This window comes from Haliotis rubra, unplaced genomic scaffold, assembly GCF_003918875.1.
Source record: "Haliotis rubra isolate DU_JTF1 unplaced genomic scaffold, ASM391887v1 Scf1, whole genome shotgun sequence".
In the NCBI taxonomy this organism is placed as follows: Eukaryota; Metazoa; Mollusca; class Gastropoda; order Lepetellida; family Haliotidae; genus Haliotis; species Haliotis rubra.
The window spans coordinates 9,603,436-9,623,863 of NW_025764891.1; the positions used below are offsets into that span (position 1 = coordinate 9,603,436).

The window sequence follows — 20,428 nt, forward strand, 5'->3', positions numbered from 1 at the left end:
GTCCTGTACAGTAACTCATAGTCACGACATTAATTAAAGGGAAACAACACTCCGAGTTTTAAAATATGGCTCGGGTTTTACTTCGCGGAATCGAAGCTTGCCACAGGTTTGCATCATTTACCAATGACGACACATTATGGGAATCGAAACTGGGACTTAGGCGAGACTGTGTGCTTGTCAAAACTTCAGAAAAGCCTAGCATGATTTGTATCAGATGTACACGTCACTGACACAGACATCAGTATTCTCAGCAACTCAAAGTTGGTTGGTTGGTTTGTTGTTTAACGCCGCACTTGGCAATAGTCCAGCTATATGGCATCGCTCTGTAAATAATCGAATCTGGACCAGACAATCTAGTGATCAACAGCATGAGCGTCGATCTACGCAAATGGGATACGCTGACATGTGTCAACCAAGTCAGCGAGTCTGACTACTCGATCCCGTTAGTCGCCTCTTACGACATGGGTTACCGAAGATCATTTCTAACCCGGACCTTCACGGGTCACTCAAAGCTGGAGTCTTGTTTCCATTTATGCTGTTAATATAGACATGCATACATTCACCCCATCATAGAGTTCATTTCACCCCACGTCCGATTTTAGAGGCGATACTGTCGTGTTTATAAACCATGAGAAATAACGACAAAATTGATCAAAGTGCCAACGTGACATTTCGACCAATTATCACATCACCAAAACAAAGAAAAACAACAACCAAAACATATTGATAGTTACGGCCACCATTGCTAAAAACATCGTTATATACGTAACACGCTGTCCGGTGTGGCTTTATGAAACCAGATATATTTCTTTAAGGTAACAGTCTTGAAACAATTTGAAATCCATTTAAACGTGTTTTTATCTAAACATAAATGCTATCTCGTTGTAAACGTAGCACGTAAACAAGATACGATCAGGTATTAAGGATGATTTATGCGACAGAGAACCGTTTCCAGATTTATTTATGTTACTAGTTCATAGACAAATAGTATCGAGGAATCCCCTCTGTTAGGGAGACTAGAGGAGCAATGTTTCAAGAACTATTTGAAAATGTTTTTCGCACAAGTTGCTATATTACAACATATTTACTTTTCAAAAGCCAATATGTCTTTTTTTCTGCTCAGAGCTAAATATAATCAACCAATAAACCAGAAATGCCAGTTCCCATTACCACAATGCACTTGTGAAAATAATAAATTCTCCTTTAGTTATTTTTAGTAACACCTCATGGGAGTGTACATTTAATCATTCCCTAAATTGGATTAATTAAAATAGGAAGTTAATAAATCAAAAGTATTCAAAATTAAGTAGTATATCCATATATAAAAAATGTTCAACACAATCATAAATTAATAATACATTTGGGACAAATAAATGTTTATCTGTATGTAAAAACGGAGATGTCCCCGCGGGACGGCCATCTAGCGGTGGAAATAACAAACAAGGACGAAAACGACGCCTTCTCCGGGAAATAAGTCGATGAACGGGTGGAAACGTCCATCAGAATTTGTCAACCACCGAGAATCCGTCTCCTAATTACAAATACAGTCTAAATGGTAAATTACGATGAATGTTTTCCTTAATTAATGTTGCTGTTTGTCAATGCTTGTCCGAAAGATCTCGTGAAGCCGCTGACACGCCCCCTTTTTGTTGACGTTTATGTATAGCTTTCTCCACTGACATTATCAGCTGATTATAACAATGTTTGATGGACTGTTATGACTGCTGTTTTATTCGTTATTTGTTTTCATTTATTGGGTGTAATTACAAATCTAGAGTAGGTTATTTATGGGCTGATTTTCCAACTCTTACAAATAGGAACCAAATTGAACTGGATTTGACAGCTCCACTACCGTATCTCAATCGTCATTGACAATGCATTGATTTTAACGATTTTCTCGTTTGCACGTGAATTGTAATTAACTCTGCATAATTATGGCTTGTAGATGATGAATATTTGATGGTAGAGGTAAAATAGTTGCTAGATATCAACGCTTGAGTTAGTTGTTCAACCCATTTGGAAACATTTTATGATTTGTGATTATGCTTCATCCTATACTAGTAATTTTATGACAGAAGTAAGGACATTAGAACAATCATAGGATCTGATATGAATGATAAACCTTGACTGATGTGATCCTATTTTCCATCGGGTAACCATAACCCAGCAGGCCGGCGACGTATTTGTTACGTCGCTGTCAGGTCACATTGAGGTCGCCATGTCGCAGTCGCAGTGCGACGTTGTATGGACGTGGCAGACCAGTCGCTTTCTGGTTCGGTTTTCCATTCACATGGCCACGTCGCTGCAACGTAGCTGTACTACATCCAAAGGTCAACGACAAGTGATGCTTTGTTTTGAAACGTTATGAAAACGTTCCGAGTAACGTTATTAAAAAGTTATCAAAAAAGAAAATCAAAACTTCTACACACCAACCTTTAAGAAACGTTATTGAAACACTGGTGGAGGTTTTCCTAAAGTTTGATTGAAGCCTTATCACAATGGTCTACAATCATTATTGAAACATTTTGAGGTAAATTTTCCCTGATAAGGATGTTTCTGTTCACTGCAGGAATGTATATTAATTTGAAAAATAATTGTTATGCAAATACGCCTGAACATAAATATTTATGAGAAATTATAAGTTCTAGAAAACCTTTGTGAAAATTTGGTCAAGTGGAATAGTATGTCATGTGTTTCATTACAATGACTAATTTTGTACAATACTATTTACTATAAATGCAACATTTTATTGCAAATATAATCTCCCATTTACTGCTGTGCGTTTAAGTTCAGCCTTCCCTGTGTGGACAACTTGCTATCTCTTGTTTTGGTGTCAGCAGTCTCAGGAATGTTCCCAGATACTTTATCAGGTCAGAGCAGCTATCCTGCATTCAAAATCGGACTCTGTACATAGCAGGCGGGAAGTTCCGCCACACTGCTGGATATAGAAGACTGTTCATTTTACTCTTGTGACAAGACTACAGTTTTCTAAGAGGAGGTATGTGTATTCACATTATTGTTCTAAAAACGTCAAATTGCACAGTTAACCTGATAAATCATCACTTAAGAATTCCAGTCAAATTCTGTATCGTGTCTTGTGAACGTTCATTCTTAGTTTGCAACAGTACAAATTCCTATGACTATTTACTTAACTATAATTTTACCATTTATTAAATGACCAAACTGTAGGCATGTTTTCAAATATAGGAATTTTCCCTGTTTCCTCTGCCCTGTATCCAATCTGTCGACACAGATCTGGTCACAGAGGCACTCTTGCTTATCAGCGATGTACAGGAACTCAGGGGATAATATTACATTCAAGTCGGTGACTCCAGTTACAGATGTATTTTATAGCGTAAACAATATGTCCCTTTCCCAGCACCCAGACCATGATTCCTCACAACAAATGTCAGCCCCCTCACAAGTAAATATCGTATACAACTTTTAAACAAGAAATGAAGATGTGTCATAAAGCCATTAAAAGGCAACTAACCATTTCTAATTTTTGGGTCAACTGTAAGAAATACACAATTTTCAGTCTTGTAAATAGTATATATTGTTAGTAAAAAAATTCTCTGTAAATGACGCCCGCATCTTTGGAAAGTATCATACAATTTAACCAGATGAAATCAGTTGCACAATTTGACAAATTGATTTTATTTGGTTGGTAATAAATTCCTGTTGTATTTCATTAATGGTAAAGGTTGATTGATCTGTATTTAATTTTTATGTTTACGAAAATACTGGTGGCATGTACTCCTGGCATAAAATTTGTTAATGTATGTTGCCAAGTGACAGCATATAAATCTTAATATTATTTTGCAGCTTCAAGCACAGAAATGGGTTGGCGGCAAAGACATGCATCAGACCAACTGTTGAGTTTTAACCCTTGGCCATGGGTCAGTACAATGTAAAAGGAATTGGAAACAAGAGAAGCTTTTCTACAACAAGACTGTAGAAACTGATCAGAGGTGAAAAGTTTTCCTTCTAAAGTAATACACAACACTACTGTTATTAATATGATAGCACTTGGGACCACATAAACATGTCCAAGTGAAACAACTGGTTTAGTCAAAGGTCAGATTATGATTTTTGACCACAGGACATCACAATCATTTCTGCATTTGTTCTAAGCCCACTCAGATTTATCAAGTAAACCTGTTGCTGCTTCTTTATGGACCATGTTTTTGTTACTCGGTATGATTGAGATTCAGATGACGTTGTAATATGCTGCTTTGCTTATCTGATGCTAGTGTCTAACGTTTGGGTAGTAAAATAATCATAAAAATGTAAATACTCATTTTTATACAATCATTACAATTGCTTTAAAGCCATGTGTTGACAGCAAACATTCTGTTTCAGAGATGCTGCTTTGGCCAACTGTCCAACATCTACTGAAACAGATATAGCAAGCTTCATAGGTTAATATTTGAAACAAACATGCTCCAAGTAAGCTCTTGAGGGAGCATGAGAGAGCGGAATGAGCAGCGAGGCAAGCCACAACAGCTGATAAATCAGATTAAACTGTATGGGGGGGAGTGTGTGTAAGCGTGTGTGTGTGTGTGTTTGTGTGGTTAATTTAGTCTGATTAAATAATACTAAAACCCTTTCCATGTATTTTGTATGTTATTTTTTTTGTATTATGCATTGAAACAGTTGAAAGATTACGCGAGGTTTCATTCTGTGTGTCTTCAACCAATACTTTTGTAACTTCCCTACCTGGACAATATGTTTACAGACATTGCTCAGTGATGGCAACACCTGTGTTTTGAGTATATGTGCATCTTATTTGTCTGTTCCCCTTGTACGCTTCATCTGGGAAGTAACCTAACAGTTAAATCAAACTTTAAACCCCACAAAATGCCCTTTTTAACTCAACTGTTGAGTGTTCCATCACCAAGGACTTATAAACATGTGACAGGGGCAGTGAATCATTTTGCCTGAAAATTGATGTATGCATTGTCATGTGTTCCATAATTAAGCAATATGTCAGGGATAACCTCTGGGTCAGCCCAGAGGTCAATATTCAGCACAAGTCAAAGACAGTAAATATTCCCAAATTTGAATTACAATTTCCCAGCCATTGTTACATTGTTCTGATATTTATGACTTTGTACAGGTGACTTAGTAATAATTTTTCGTCAGATTACCTGACAAGGTCACTTACTTTGGAATTCATGATAAATCTCTAAGTAAACTAGCTGATGGCTGTCCTTCATGAGGCAGTGGGATCAGATGACTGTTCATTTCAGGTTGCTTCGTCCTCATGTTTTGTTGACCTGTGGAGATCAGGGTTAGAATTGGTCTTCAGAAACCCTAGCTTGCTTGTCGCAAAAGGCGACTAACGGGATCAGGTGGTCAGGCTCGCTGATTTGGTTGACACATGTCATTGTATCCCAAATGCGTAGATTGATGCTCATGCTGTTTATCACTGGATTGTTTGGTCCAGACTTGATTATTTACAGATCGCCACCATACAGCTGGAATATTGCTGAGGGGCTGATTTCCAGCGAAGCCCTTTATTGGAAATTACAGGACTTCAAATAGCTCACTCATTCACCCTGTGTGCTATCTTTGTGTTGGTGAAAGATGGTAACTGTAAATATTCATGTGTAAGGGAGGCAGGATGAGGCAATGTAGCTTTACACAGACTTTGAAAAAAGAGAGTCATGGTGACCCACAGTATTTTGTTTTTGGGAGTCATTTTCAATATTTGGGAGTCATTAAAATTTTAGCATAATATTTATGTGTGTATATCAGAAGGCAAAGATTTTATTGTTTTGTATTCTCATCCATATGTTAGTTAATAAACACTATATTTTTCACAGTTCAGTTCAGTCATAACAAACTCTATTATACTGAACAAATAATCAGGCTTGTGATTTATTCACTGTAACATACAGTTATTAACATGAATTGAAAGAAAAATCTAAATTAATGAAGACCTCACGAAAACTATCATTGTTTGCTTGTCAGATCGATTTCATTGACTCTGAACTGAATTGTGAGGGTAACTCATAAAACTTGCGTCAAGCTTGACTCGTATGATAATATTTTGAGAGTCTTTTACAAAATTATTGCGTCAAATACGCAGGAATCATGCGTCATGTAAAACCCTGCTTATAGCTTGCATATTGCTTAGTGGTGCGTTAAACAACAAACCAACCAAGATATGAATGCAAAAATCTTGAATGTGACTTTAAGACCCATTTTACTGTATCTTGTCACAAACAACATATTGATAAAGAACTTCATAGATGGTTAAAATTTGTCTTACATGTTTCCATTTCCAGGATGATTCTTCAAACAACTTAATGAACGGGTCAGACACGGGTAGCTCTGCGGACTCCACTCCAACAAAACATGCTCCTTTTTCTCCACGTTTTACTGTGCAAGTGACAGACGCTGTTAAAGATGGCGACGCGATACAGTTTACTGTTATGTCGTCCAGGTGTGACTCGGAGAAGGGCTTTGTTGTGACCCGGGTGTTTGAGGATATTGAGTGGCTGCATCATTGCTTGTTGACCCAGAATGAAACAGACGGAATTATTGTGAGTTGAGAAAATGTTATCGCAGAATGTTCAGGTCTAAATATAATTATTGCATCTTTACAATTTTCTTTCTTGTGTAGGCCAGGGCTGTACATTTCTATTGTGAAAAAGAAAATGCAGTGTTAGTTTGAAAGGTAGTTTTTCACATAATTTGGTTGAAATATTTTTTTCACAGATGCTAATTATGAAATCAGTCTAAGGGACTAATCAAGGACTACTTAAGTGCTATTGGCAGATAAACTGGGGAAAAATGTTAAAAATCCATATTTAATTTATATATTCTTATTTCATTCAGTGTAAAAGTTTAAACCTGAACATTTAATCTGCTACTTGTTTATTGGTTCAGTCATCAATAAAATGCAAATCATCATTGCAGAGCTTAGTTATTGCATACCCGTGAAGATCCGGGGTAGAATAGGTCTTCAGCAACCCATGCTTGCCACAAAAGGTGACTATGCTTGTCGTAAGAGGTGACTAACGGGATCAAGTGGTCCGGCTCACTGACTTGGTTGACACATGTCATCGTTTCCCAATTGCGCAGACCGATGCTCATGCTGTTGATCACTGGATTGTCTGGTCCAGACTCGATTATTTACAGACCGCGGCCATATAGCTGGAATACTGCTGAGTGCGGCGTACGCGTAAAACTAAACTCACTCACTCACTCAGTTAGTTATTACAGCGATGACATGAACTGGCAGATCTTTAGTGCCAGTTTGGGAATTTTTGCTGACATTTATCAGCAGACTTAGAGCCAAGCGTTTAGATAAATTCCTGAATTTTGCCCTTTCACTCCTTTCCCTTTGTTTTTTGCCAACTGAATTCTGTTAAAGAAAAAAGCTGGCCTGATAGTGAAATATATTTTCTTTTCAAACTGAAGTATTGCCACATCTGTTATATTTGGGATTACACGATGTCACTAATTATTGTTTTCTGAAGTTACACATCCTCCATAATCTCCAGGGTATACGTTCTGATAAATCTCCACTAGTACCCTGGATGCAACTACGGCTTGACCTGATAATTGTATTACCTCCCTTTGCTGGCTTTTTATCCAATAAGGTGTCAAGTGTTCCAATCACAAGGCTTCTATCGTAATTCGCTTCCACTTCTTTTATCTAACCGATTAAACATGGCAATACAATTGTTGAAGAGGTACCCTGAAAGTAACAGAAGGAGTTCTTGCATATATTTTTTTAAGGTTTCATACCTGTCAATTTGTCTGTATAATTTTTTCCGTAAACCTGAGTCACACAGCGTGCAAATCTTCGCGGCTGTGGCCGCCATCTTTGTTGACACTGGCAAGTTCGGTTGTAACGGCTTATTAACGTCACCAGCAAAGGGAGGTAATACAATTATCGGGCCGAGCCGTAGATGCATCCAGGGTACTAGTGGAGATTTATTGGAACGTATACCCTGGAGATTATTGAGGATATAGTTATACTGTGTAAATTGCTTCTTCTTCTTTATTCCATTTTCTATATTCTATTTTTCTTCTATATTAGGCAATGTAATGTACATGGAATCTCGAATATTTGACCTCTTAACAGATACCGCCCCTCCCAAACAGGCCAGAGATGGATCCACGCAGTGCAGAAAACAAGTCAAAGAAACAGCTTGGTAACGACACTAAGATTCTCAAAGGAGATGAATTTCATAAGGACTGTCGGACAATGGAAAAGTAAGTGTCAAACCTGCTGACCGGGATAGTTTAGTAATGCCCCGATGGGTGGCAGTGGGGCAGCCCAGTGGTTAAAGCATTTGCTTGTCATGCTGAAGGCCCTGGTTCAATTCCCAACATGGCTTTAATGTGTGAAGCCCATTTCTGCTGTCTCCCACTGTGAGGTTGCTGGAATATTGCTAAAAGTGATGTAAAACCCAACGCACGCACGCACGCACGCACTATTATGTGTGATATACGAGAGTTATATGAATATATATATAATCCTGATTTTACAAAATGAGCGTCTGATTTCTTCAATCTGCTGACTGAGAGCTTTGTATTACACGCAAGTAGAATAGAAATGTGTAGTAAGTTCTCTATTGCCCATTTGATTGCCTTTGAACCCCCTTAAAAGTTAAATGCATAAAGTGGGCAATAGAGAACTTACTACACGTCTGTAATACAAAGCTCTCTATTGCCCACTTTCAGTAGAATAATGCATTGATGACAACAGTCTTCAGCAATGATGTCATTTCTATTGTGATAGATCCGGGTTATTATTGGTCTTCAGCAACCCATGCTTGTCATGAGAGGCGATTAACGGGTGGTCAGGCTCACTGACTTGGTTGACACATGTCATCGGTTCTGAATTGCGTAGATCGATGCTCATGCTGTTGATGACAGGATCGTCTGGTCCAGACTTGATTATTTACAGACCGCTGCTATATAGCTGGAATATTGCTGAGCGCTGTATTAAACAACAAACAAACAAAAATAATGAGATTCTAATGGTGTGGACAATGCCATGTGGATCAAGTAATTATTACACTGGTGTAGTTTGTTTTTCTTTAGTGTAAATACGATTTTTATGAACTCAGTTATTGGTTTACCTATGGGTAATAAAACTGATTAACTGCTCAAAAAAACAACAAACTGTGTTAATTCTATTTCAGGTATTTACAGCTTATGTTGCAACATGAGGCATTTGGAGGTGATGCCAGTTTAGAAAAATTCCTTTCAGAAAAGGAGGTTGGTTTTAAATTTTGTCTGAAGGTTCTTGAATAGAAACTTTTCGTCAATATTCCACAAATCATGTAGGTCCTACATGAATTCTGATTTGATTTTTAAAATGGCCGTCATGGTAACCATATTGAAAATTACTTATTTACTGATTGTTCACCCACATATTGAATATTGCTATTGCTATTCACTCTTCAAATAGACCACATTACACAATCACAGATATGCAGTTTTATTAAGTTATGTGTTATATTTTCAACACAGGTAGTTTAATCTAGGTTTAAGGTTATGTTTTTTACATACTCTTTAGGCCTGCTAAGATAAGAGAATAATCATTGGAGTATTGTACCCAGAGATTTGAGCTGTTCATCCTTTTTTTCAAACACTTGATTCCTCATCATTTGTTTTAGCCTCCTGTTCGTGTGAAGGTCAAGAAGGGTTTGTTTGGCAAACTGTCTTCAGCAATGGATGGAGCAAGAAAAGGTGGACATCGAGTGAGTCCATGTTCTTAAATGAAACAGTGATGTAATAAGTGAAAGAGTGTTGAGTGGTAGTGAGGGAATGAGTGTGAAGGAATGGCTGAAAGAGTGAACAAGTAATAGTGGAGGAATGAGTGAAAGAAAGGAGTAGTGAGTGATAGAGAAGGAATAAGTGAGACTTAAGGATTAAACAAAATGGATATATATGAGAAGAAATGAGAGAATGAAGGAAAGAATGAGTGAATGAATAAATGAAGTGAGAGAAAGGGAAATACATAGAGTGAAGTTAAATGACAGTAAAGTTATTGTGAAATGTGACTTTTATATTCTCCTCCATGCATGGAGATATTGTTGAGGGACATATATTCTTGTTTCTATGGATACTGAACCCCAAACTGTCCTTATATCACCCATAATCTTTGTGTTTGGCTTGCAGGACATTGATGAATACTTCCACAACAAGCGAGAGTGGGCAACAAAATGGTCGCAGGCTGTAAAGGAAGCATCCATTGTATGTACATATTTAATCTGCTATTACTTAAAACGGGTTAGAATTGGTCTTTATCAACTGATGCTTGTCATAAGAGGCGACTAATGGGATTGGTTGGTCAGGCTGGCTGAGTTGGTATCCCAATTGCATGGATTGATGCTCATGATGTTGATCACTGGATTGCTTGGTCCAGATTTGATTATTTACAGACTGCTGACATATAGGTGGATTATATTGTTGAGTGCAGCATTAAACAAACAAAAATGTGTGATAATGAACAGGAAATAGACTGTGAGTACTTAACTGGATTTCTTTATAACAGTGATCGTTCTTTATTGCAGAACTTTAACAAGATTGTATGTGCTCAATACAGTAAGTATATCTTTTCATTTTGCTACAACCATTATGCATTTAGTATAGCTTGTTGACCAGTCCTATTTTTGTTTTGGAAAATGAATATTGGTAACACCACATATATACCATGTAAAATGTAAAGCCAGTGGGTGATGTCATGAGACCATGTGTCTTGTATTGCCAGGAGTCTCCAGCAGCTACACCCACCTGGCTACGGCGCTCACCTGGACCGGCGCCAACAAGGACGATGCCACTGTGAAAATAAACAGGTGTGTTTGTCAAAGTACAACTGTAAAAGTAAACAAGTGTGTTTGTCAAAGTATAAGTGTAAAAATAAACAGGTGTGTTTGTCAAAGTGTAAGTGTAAAAATAAACAGGTGTGTTTGTCAAAGTATAACTGTAGGCACTAGGTGCAATTACACTCTGTCATTCACACTCATGAGTCATTAGATGGATGGGTGAGTGAGTGAAAATATGGTGGGATGGTAAGTTAGTGAGGGTGATTGAGTGAATGACTGAATGAGTTAAAAAGTGGGTGGGTGAAGGAGCGCATGATTGGATGAAAGACTGGCTGGTTTGGTGAGTGAGTGAGCGAGTGAGTGGACAGATTACTCTGTTGGTTGGTGAATTAGTGAGGGTGAGACAAAATGGGCTTCAAAGATGGGAAATTGACCTCAGACAGGTCATTGATGTTACAGGTCAACACAAAACAACTTAAGCAGCTTCAGGACTGGTCATTTATTATAAGGGCAGTGGGTGGGGCAGTAGGTTTGCTCTTTGGAGGTGAGGCACAATCGGGTTTAACGTCATACTTAAGAATATTTCGCTCATATGACAACGTGCATGCATGTGTATGTGTGGCTGCTTGTACTAGCCAAGACTTAAGCTGGTTTTATAGTGCTAGCTCACTGAGAAACCATGCCGCAGTGAAGCATGAATACCCCACTCAGACACATTATACTGACTCCGAGCTGACCAATCCTTGTTGTACCCATTAATGCCAAGCACAAGGCAGGGACCAACAAGTACCATATTTTAACATCTCTTGGTATGACATGGCCGGGGATTGAACTAATTGGTCTTTGGACTGTACCCTTTGCTGAAATAGACCACTTATGTAACATTTTGTCACCACAATTTTATCTGATTTTGCTTTGACAGCTAATCTGAATATATTAGATGTGAGATATCTCATTTTTTCAGTTAACATATTGTTTAACTTATTGGGGCGGTGGGGTAGCCTAATGGTTAAAGCGTTGGCTCGTCACGCCGAAGACCCGGGTTCGAATCCCCACATGGGTACAATGTGTGAAGCCCATTTCTGGTGTCCCCCGCCGTGATGTTGCTGGAATATTGCTAAAAGCGGCGTAAAACCAAACTCAGTCAGTCAGTCAGTCAGTTTAACTTATTTGTTTTATTTTTCAGGGTGTTTATGAAACTCAGTGATGCCTTGAATGACTCAAGGGTAAGCTTTGCATTGAAGATGAGGTTAAGATGGGCAATTCATTTAGGTACAATGTTTAAAATGTTTTATCCAGTTGCAAATAAGGTGGATATGTAAAGTAGCTTGATTTAGTTACAGTTAGCTCAAACAATGATTTATGGGTAGAAATCACCCACCCCGAAAATAAAGTTATAACAAGATTCTTCCTTCATCACTTGCTTGATAAATGTTGGCATCAACACAATTGTCATAAAAAGTATCATCCATTCTTTTCTTTCTTGGCATCAGTAATATGATTTTAATAATAATATTCTATGTCTTGTCTTGGAGAGCATCATGAAAGCTGTAAGAGACCCAACCAGTGTACAAAACATCCTGTTGTAAATCCATATTAAAGTATTGGAAGTATTACAATCTTAGCACTTGGTAGCACCCAAGTCAATAAAGTGAAGGGTTAATGCAAACCTGAGTACCAGCTTCACCCTGAACAGACTACAATAGAATATCTATCCACTGATGTATTTCAGCATGGTCTTGAAGTTCTTTGCTCCAATGATGAGAGGACATTGGGCCTTCAGCTGGACCTGTATGCTAGATACAGTGATTCTATCAAGGTAGGTGTCTCCTTTTTCTATTGATGGGTGGATTACGACTGGACTAGATAAGTTGATTCCATTGAGATGTTTGACCGTTTTCTTATTAACTGATGGGAAGGTTTCAGCTGTACTTGTGCTCAGTGATGCAAAAGTGTTTGTTTGTAAACTAAACTGCTGGTCAGTACTGGTTGTTTAAAATGGTGATTAACCATCCTGGACAGGGTTTCACAAATGATCATAGCGCTATGCTATCATATCTCCTATACTTTAACAATGAGTTACGACAGTCGTAGCGCTAAGATTGCTTTGTGAAACAGGGCCCTGGGTCCCAATCTACAAAGCATTCATAATGTTACGAGCTATCATAACTATATAGTTTACCATAGGCTTACGAATGACGTGGTGCTTCGAACGCTTTGTGGATTGGGCCCCTGAGTATGAAACTGCTAAGAGTAGCTACTAGATGTACCTTGCAGCTATTGCGAATGTGGCATGAGTCATCCCACAGATGACATACTTACTTTGTCAACTTGCTGACGGGGGTTAACCTCTTTGGTGCCCATGAAGATTCGGGTTAGAATTGATTTTCAGTAACCCATGCTTGCCGTAAGACGTGAGTAACGGGATCGGGTGGTCAGGCTCGCTGACTTGGCTGGTACATGTCATTGTATCCCAATTGTGTAGATTGATGCTCATGCTGTTGATCACTGGATTGTCTGGTCCAGACTTGATTATTTACTGCTGACGCCATGTAACAGGAATATTACTGTGTGCGGCGTAAAACTAAACTCAATCACTTTGGTTATGTGGTCAAGGCTTTCGACTTCATATCAGAAGGTCCATGGTAACCATGGTGATACACAACCATTACACTGACATCAGTCTCAATGTCTTTATTCACGCTGTATTGCAAATTTGCTGTGTCTGTCCCCAGGACATGTTGCTGAGGCGGACCTGCCTGCTGGTCGAGTACGAGGATGCTAACAAGGCTTTGGACAAGGCCAAGCCTCTGAAGAGACAAGCTGTAAGGCATTAATGATTATGTATTACATGATATAGCACCAAGAACCCACCTTCCTGAGAACAGCGGACCATGCTGAAGGAATAACAAAGACACAACAGTGGATGTAATGGCTGAGGGTGTGGCGGTTCGAGGGTGACCCCAAGTTTCGAAAGGGAATGATACTAATAAATGGCTGTGCCATTTTCGCTATGTGACAATTTCCATCACCAAACATAATTGTTAATACCCAATGAATGCTAAGGACCAAGCGATGGAAAAGTCACAACCTGACCAATGTTATGGGTCTAAAATGGTTGCGAATGCTGCCAGGCCCAGCTTCGTGATTGAAGTGTTATAGATTCCTGAGTGAAAATCCAGGAAAGACTCAGTTGTAGCTGGTAAGAAGGTAACCCAGCCTCTGGTAACTGGAAACCCTAATTAATATATACTGAGGGAAAAATACAAGGGATCACAAGAAAGCACAAGTGCTCCTTTATTTTTTTCCAGGTTTCTTCACAAGCTATGCGATACAAAGCTTGTGAAGAAACCTTGGAAAAAAATAAAGGAACCCTTGTCCTTTCATGTGATCCCTTATTTTTTTCCCTCAGTATATATCAAAATGAATTATGTTGAAAGAGGAAGCACTCCATGACATGGTTTGTTCAGGAAGTTGGGCGATGGGGTAGTCCAGCGGTTTAAGCGTTTGCTCATTATGCTGAACACCCAGATTCAATTCCCCACATGCGTACAATGTGTGAAGCCCATTTCTGGTGTCTCATGCCACAATATTGCTGGAATATTGCTTAAAGTGGTGTAAAACCATACTCAGTCATCTATTCAGGAAGTGATGATATATAGACATGTACAATTTGTCATGCCTGGCACTTGCAATGGACATCAGTGGAGTATGATGTTAATTTTGAGATTTTATATTTATTTTAGTGACACTTTATTGTTTCCGAATGTCATGTTTTTTTTATCAGATTGTTTTTGTCTTAATCATTGATGTTTGTAATTATTATGATTTTAGGCTGAGGAAGCTAAACAGACTGCTGAGAAGTCCTACGAGGTCTGCTCCGACAATGCCAGGAGAGAGGTAACAGGCCATCTTACTTGCTCGGCTTTTATAAGTAGTGTCCTGTTCTAGAATACCATGCAAAGGTCATGAGTTCCCTTTGCAATTCCCAGGTCTTCTTCTCCTAAGCCACCACCATCACCATCATCATCGTCATCGTCATCATCATCATCATCATCATCATCATCATCATCATCATCATCATCATCATCATCAATAATTAATTAAACATTCTTTTGTATAATTTGCATAGGAGTTAACCAAAACATGTGATGAGCATTTCCTCCTCTTGCCAAAAGCAAGATTTCCAATGTCTGTGAAGCCCATGGCTGGTGCTCCCTAGGTGTACAGACCCGGGTTAGAATTGGTCTTCAGCAACCCATGTTGTTGTAAGAGGCGACTAACAGGATCGGATGGTCAGGCTCGCTGACTTGTTTGACACATGTCATCATATCCCAGTTGCATAGATTGATGCTCATGCTGTTGATCACTGGATTGTCTGGTACAGATTCGATTATTTACAGACCACCGCCATGTAGCTGGAATATTGTTGAGTGCGGTGTAAAACTAAACTCACTCACAATCACGAGTCACCCTGGCTGTACATATGGCATAAAACTCTTTGACAGGAAGTTGGCCACTGCTGGCCCAGGCATCTGAAGCACCGTAATATGCTGTACAGAATTACATGGGTTGACAGCAATAGATAATTATGGGCTCAGTCTTTAGATTTGCAATAATTATGTTTTGGCTGCTCATTAAAAATCTCATGGGTTTCGCTAATGTAGTAAAGTATTAGTTATACACTGCTTTTAGCAATATCCCAGCAATATCCCAGCAATATCATGGCAGGGGACACCAGAACTTGGCTTCACAAATTGTACCCATGTGGTGAATCGAACCTTGTTCTTTAGCGTGCCGACCGAGCCCTTTAACCATTACGCAGTATCAGTAAATACATGCATGATTTCTCTGTGGTACCAACTGTGAACAAGTTGTTCAAATATTCATATTCATATTCCAGATGAAGACCTTTCTCCAACAGCGGATTCTCTCTACTCAGGAATCACTGGTAACGTTTGCGGAGTCACAAATGAGAACTGCACGGGACACATATACTCTACTCGTCCGTACTCTAGCCTCCATCAAACAGATGGAACAACTGTGAGATCTAAGGAGCCTTTTTGAACCCAGTCATGTGATCTTCTTCCTGTCATGTGATAGTCATATGATGACAATTGCTCACTCGTCTATGAGGCCAGATAGTTAGAATTCCTTGATCAATAGATTGTAGTTCACTGTTATTTATTGTAAATTAGGTAAATACTGTCAAATACTGGATACATTTCATGTATCCAAATTGACTGTTTTCTCATTAGTGTCACTGAAAACTGAAAACTTTTTTAAAAAGTTAGTAACAGCTGTTTTTGAGTTCAAACAGACAGTAAGTCTGACAAGAGTTGAAGATTATTGGCAAAGCCGGTCATTGAACAAATTTACTGAATGAAAGGTAGGTACATTTATAGATTGAGAATAAATCCAAAGTGCCCGATATGTTACTAGTGTGTTGAGAATATGAATTAACACTCATCTGTGAAGTATTTACAGATGTTGAAAATATATCACTCAACAGGAAATAGTTCATGAAAAAACTCAGTCACTTTAATAATATTATCTCAATCATTCATCAAAATGTAGCAAATATACAAAATATCAAATCAAAATATCTTAAAATCAAATCTCATTCATGTGTACTTATTTTTTTAAATGAAGTTACACACTATGAAAATATACTGGCCACTCTCTTATGTCGACAGGGATGTACATTGCTTTCTCAAGCCAAATGTTATTGAACTTGTAATATGTCCACTTCACCAGTAGTTATCTCCCTTTCACATGCATATCAGTATAACAGCAGTCTGTTCATATGTATAAAATGTTCGATTTGACAAAGTATTTTTTGTTTTCTTCATCATGAGTAATATTTCACTGAAGGTTATGTTCATCGGTATTTGTTATACGATGTTAGTTTTACCTGTTGTTGGTCATTTATTGGTATAAAATATGTGGCTCCAGGATTTAGAAAAATGGTGTTGCAGTGTGAACAGAACTCCATGTTTGGTTGATGCATCATGGGTCTGTAACATGTTTGTGTACACACTCTGTACACATCTGCAGCAAATAAGTGCAAGGATTACGTGATATTACCTATTGAAATTACCATATTTAACTTAATTAGCACCCCTCATTAGTATGCACCCTGATTAGAAATATGTAGCAACCATTTTGCCTTCCCTTCCCAAATGTATAAAGGTTATTATTGTTGTTACTAGGTGTACATACCGTTAATTTAATCAAAATAAATCATTGAGGCGAGCGTGAACCCCAAACTAAGTAGATGTTCACGACGCATGGTAGTACCTGTTGATTGATTGTTTAGTGTCATTTTAAACCTCATCCCAATTAGCGCCCCCATTTCCTTGGGTATCCTAATAAGCTCCTCTGTTAGATTTTTATTAGGGATGTGCAGGGGTGCTAGATATGTTGACTATTATAAAATTGTAAAACATTACTTTTCTATTTCCATGGTCAGTGTAAGTATCCTTGACTCAAATTTTGAAATTTTTGTTTGTTGGGTCTCCTATGATGGCGCATTGTCCATGCTTCATAGATTTGTGTTCATGAGTTCCTATGAATGAATACATATGTTCACTTTGTGGCAATGGTGGGACATATAACTATCCAATCAAAAGACAACTATTGTATACCTAGACCAATGAATGTTCAGTTTACAAAAAAACATCACTCGCTACACATCCAGCAGTGGTTGTGTTCAGTGATTGAAATAATTTTCAAACTCAACGAGACAGTTCGGCAGGTGACCAATAAATGTTGCCTGCCCATCTTGAAAGTTACCTGCCCGCACTTTTGACTCATAAATTGCATTTATCATTGTTTCAAATGTGAATTAATTCAGCAACTTAAAAACAACAAGCATGAAATTAAATACTCAGTCACATCCCCAGCCTGTGACATTTGAAAAGAGCTTGTTAAACTTGCAATTCCCCTTATCGGTTTACATCATCAAAACAGAGGCCATATATGGTCTCTGATCACAATGATATATTTTCTGAAAAAGTTTAATAGTGAAAGTTTAGAGTGATACCGCCTCAAATATACTTCTTATGTGTTATTCATATTAAGCTTCTGAAAAGGGAGGTATTCAAAAATATCAGCCAGACAATTGGGCTTGTGGAGATTTTTTTCAGGCATCCCGACAGGAAAAGCTGCCAGCCTCGGGAAGGCGGGCAGGCCATATTTCGATCACTGGTTATGTTCATTTAAAGGTCATGCTCCGATCAGGATTAAAGAGATTCTGTGAGGTTTACATAGTATTTTCATTACCAGACAGTAAACTTATAATCAATTAAGTTGGACGATTATATGAAGACATTAGCCCAACACTTCATATGAACCCAAATGTATTCACGAGGGATGGAGAAACGTGATGTATTCATACCCATGAAGTTGTGGTAACGGTGGCAGAACAGTTACGTAACATTGTTTACGATATCACCATGAAAATACATATCGTGTATGACAAAATATGTTGTCAAAGCTCTAATCGCCAATATTTCACAACTTTCCACTGAAGTTGTGCTCATATCCTTCTTGAACCTGTCCAACATATCATTTGTACAGAAAGTAAAAATCTATTTCACTGGAGTATATCCACACTTTACTAGAAAATAGGACACCAATAATATCCATTAGATGAAGAAATCATTAATTTGTAATACCACAAATATACTTTGTCGTACATGTGTAACATTTTGTCCATGTTAACTGCTCTACTCATGTTAGGCTTTAAGGTCCGTGGTTATTTTGCTGGAATATTGCTAAAAGCGGCGTAAAACCATACTCACTCACTTACTTTAAGGCCAGCAGTGCAATAAGATCATATTCCACACCTGTATATACAAATCTGCATGAATTCATGAGCTAGTATAATATCATATATCATCAGCTGCCAAATTTGCTGTAGTCAGGTATGTTTTTATGAAACCATTCAAATTGAGTTTTGTAATACAGTGGAATTTCAGTGTTACATATTTATTTTGGAACAAATCAAAACTCACTGCCTGTGTGTATGTATACCCATCTTCACCGCTGTACTTTGTGTTGACACGTGTACTATGCGCAAGATAATTGTTACTTTTGTGGTGCAGTTTGCTTCTATAGATTACTTAAGGATAGTTCTTGCAGTTGGTAAGGGGTGCCTATAAATATGGTGTTTACGATTTTAAATCCAATCTTAAAAAACTGTAACATTGTAATAACATTTTGGACAGTTGTCATGATAAATCCGATACATATATTGAGCCAGGATGAAATTTTGAAAAAAACCCCAACACTTTCTTAAATTTGGAAACTGGGGCAGGTATGAGACATGATATCACAATTTGAAGTGTGACTGTGGTGTGCTTTTAACTATGTAACTATGAACTTGGACAGATAAGTCAAAGTTGCAATACTGTTTATCTTCTTTAATTTTTACTATTAATATAACCATTTCTTGGTTTAATCAATAGTTGTGTGTTTGTGTAAGGTTGTGCGACATAATATACCCTGACAAGATTAGTTTTAATGCTTATGTTACCTATACTTGCTGGTGTGCAATATATGTAAGCCGACAAAAGAAATAGGCTCAAGTCTCAGGCATCCATTTTTTTAGCAAAATCTGCCGAGTATAAGGACACTTGTTTTCTCTTTGAGATAATAAATAGAAATTTATAAACAGATATGGGTATTATATGCAATATGACATTGGGCAATTCTCATTGTAGAGTTGCCTCCCTTAGCTGTTTACCGATATAAATCCCAATGAAGTTAGATTATTATTTTTGGTCTGTCAGCTTAATACCTAGCCTCAAAGTGTACACCATACTGGGCATGGTGGTCTTCCATGCTCAGCGGACACTCGTTACAAATACTGAATAGGTGAAAAACCCAGTTCACTCACTCACTCTGGTCACTGGTGTATACCAAAGAATTTACTTTCGAAGTGTTCCAATCAAATGTATGTGTTCAGAGCTGTTCTGTACAAATAAGGCCAGATTAATTAATATCTTTGTGTCATGGACAGAGCTGTTAATGAATGTAAAAATATGTATGTTGTTTACATATGTTGAAAGATTTTTGTTAAATGCTTTCTTAACTGATCAGAAATGAGCACTGATAACTTCTTATTTGAGATGGATTGACCAAGAAACCAAAACAAGACATTGGTTTGTTTCGCCTGATAAGCAGTTTGTGTTTACAAGTCGAAGTGAAGGTATGTGGGATGTGTTTTTAACGCTAAAACTCAGTACACGAGAAAGTGTACGACCCATGGAGGTCAATTCTAAAGTGGGTGACATTCCACTAAGCAATCGTAATGCTAAGATGATTGTTACTCCCTTTTACTTACTCTAACATAGATTAATGACAGCTGTAGCATTGTGACTACTTTGTACTACTTAAGGAATGCTTGTCGTAAGAAATGACTCACAGGATTAGGTGGTCAGACTCACTGACCTCGTAAATCAGTGCTCATGTTGTTAATCATTGGATTGTGTGATCCAGACATAATTAGACAGAGCACTGTCATACAGCTGTAATATTGCTGGATGTGGCGTTTAACAATGAGACCAATTAAAACAACATGAGTGTTCAAGAGTCCTAAACTATAAATATGAGGTTGTTAAAGTCTG

The 20,428-nt window shown here is 37.9% G+C and overlaps 1 protein-coding gene and 1 long non-coding RNA gene across 2 annotated transcripts; both read left to right on the plus strand.

The window, feature by feature from the left end:
* The first annotated feature begins 1,432 nt into the window (after nucleotides 1-1,432).
* On the plus strand, nucleotides 1,433-20,055 carry LOC124282400 (sorting nexin-32-like). Its single transcript, XM_046718413.1, has 13 exons — nucleotides 1,433-1,555; nucleotides 6,294-6,551; nucleotides 8,102-8,232; nucleotides 9,168-9,243; nucleotides 9,645-9,728; nucleotides 10,150-10,224; nucleotides 10,545-10,575; nucleotides 10,742-10,826; nucleotides 11,983-12,022; nucleotides 12,529-12,615; nucleotides 13,532-13,621; nucleotides 14,631-14,696; nucleotides 15,700-20,055. The coding sequence occupies exons 1-13, from the start codon at nucleotides 1,553-1,555 to the stop codon at nucleotides 15,841-15,843; spliced, it is 1,170 nt and encodes a 389-aa protein (XP_046574369.1). The 5' UTR covers nucleotides 1,433-1,552; the 3' UTR covers nucleotides 15,844-20,055.
* LOC124282632 lies at nucleotides 3,830-4,609 on the plus strand. Its single transcript, XR_006900214.1, has 2 exons — nucleotides 3,830-3,971; nucleotides 4,363-4,609. It is a non-coding gene; the product is annotated as an uncharacterized LOC124282632 (long non-coding RNA).
* Nucleotides 20,056-20,428: the final 373 nt, after the last annotated feature.

What these genes read in the sequence shown, in the direction of transcription:
- LOC124282400 (XM_046718413.1), top strand. An exon ending in GACTGTCGGACAATGGAAAA is followed by an intron (nt 8,233 to 9,167) that starts GTAAGTGTCAAA and finishes ATTCTATTTCAG; the next exon opens with GTATTTACAGCTTATGTTGC. An exon ending in ATGCCTTGAATGACTCAAGG is followed by an intron (nt 12,023 to 12,528) that starts GTAAGCTTTGCA and finishes GATGTATTTCAG; the next exon opens with CATGGTCTTGAAGTTCTTTG.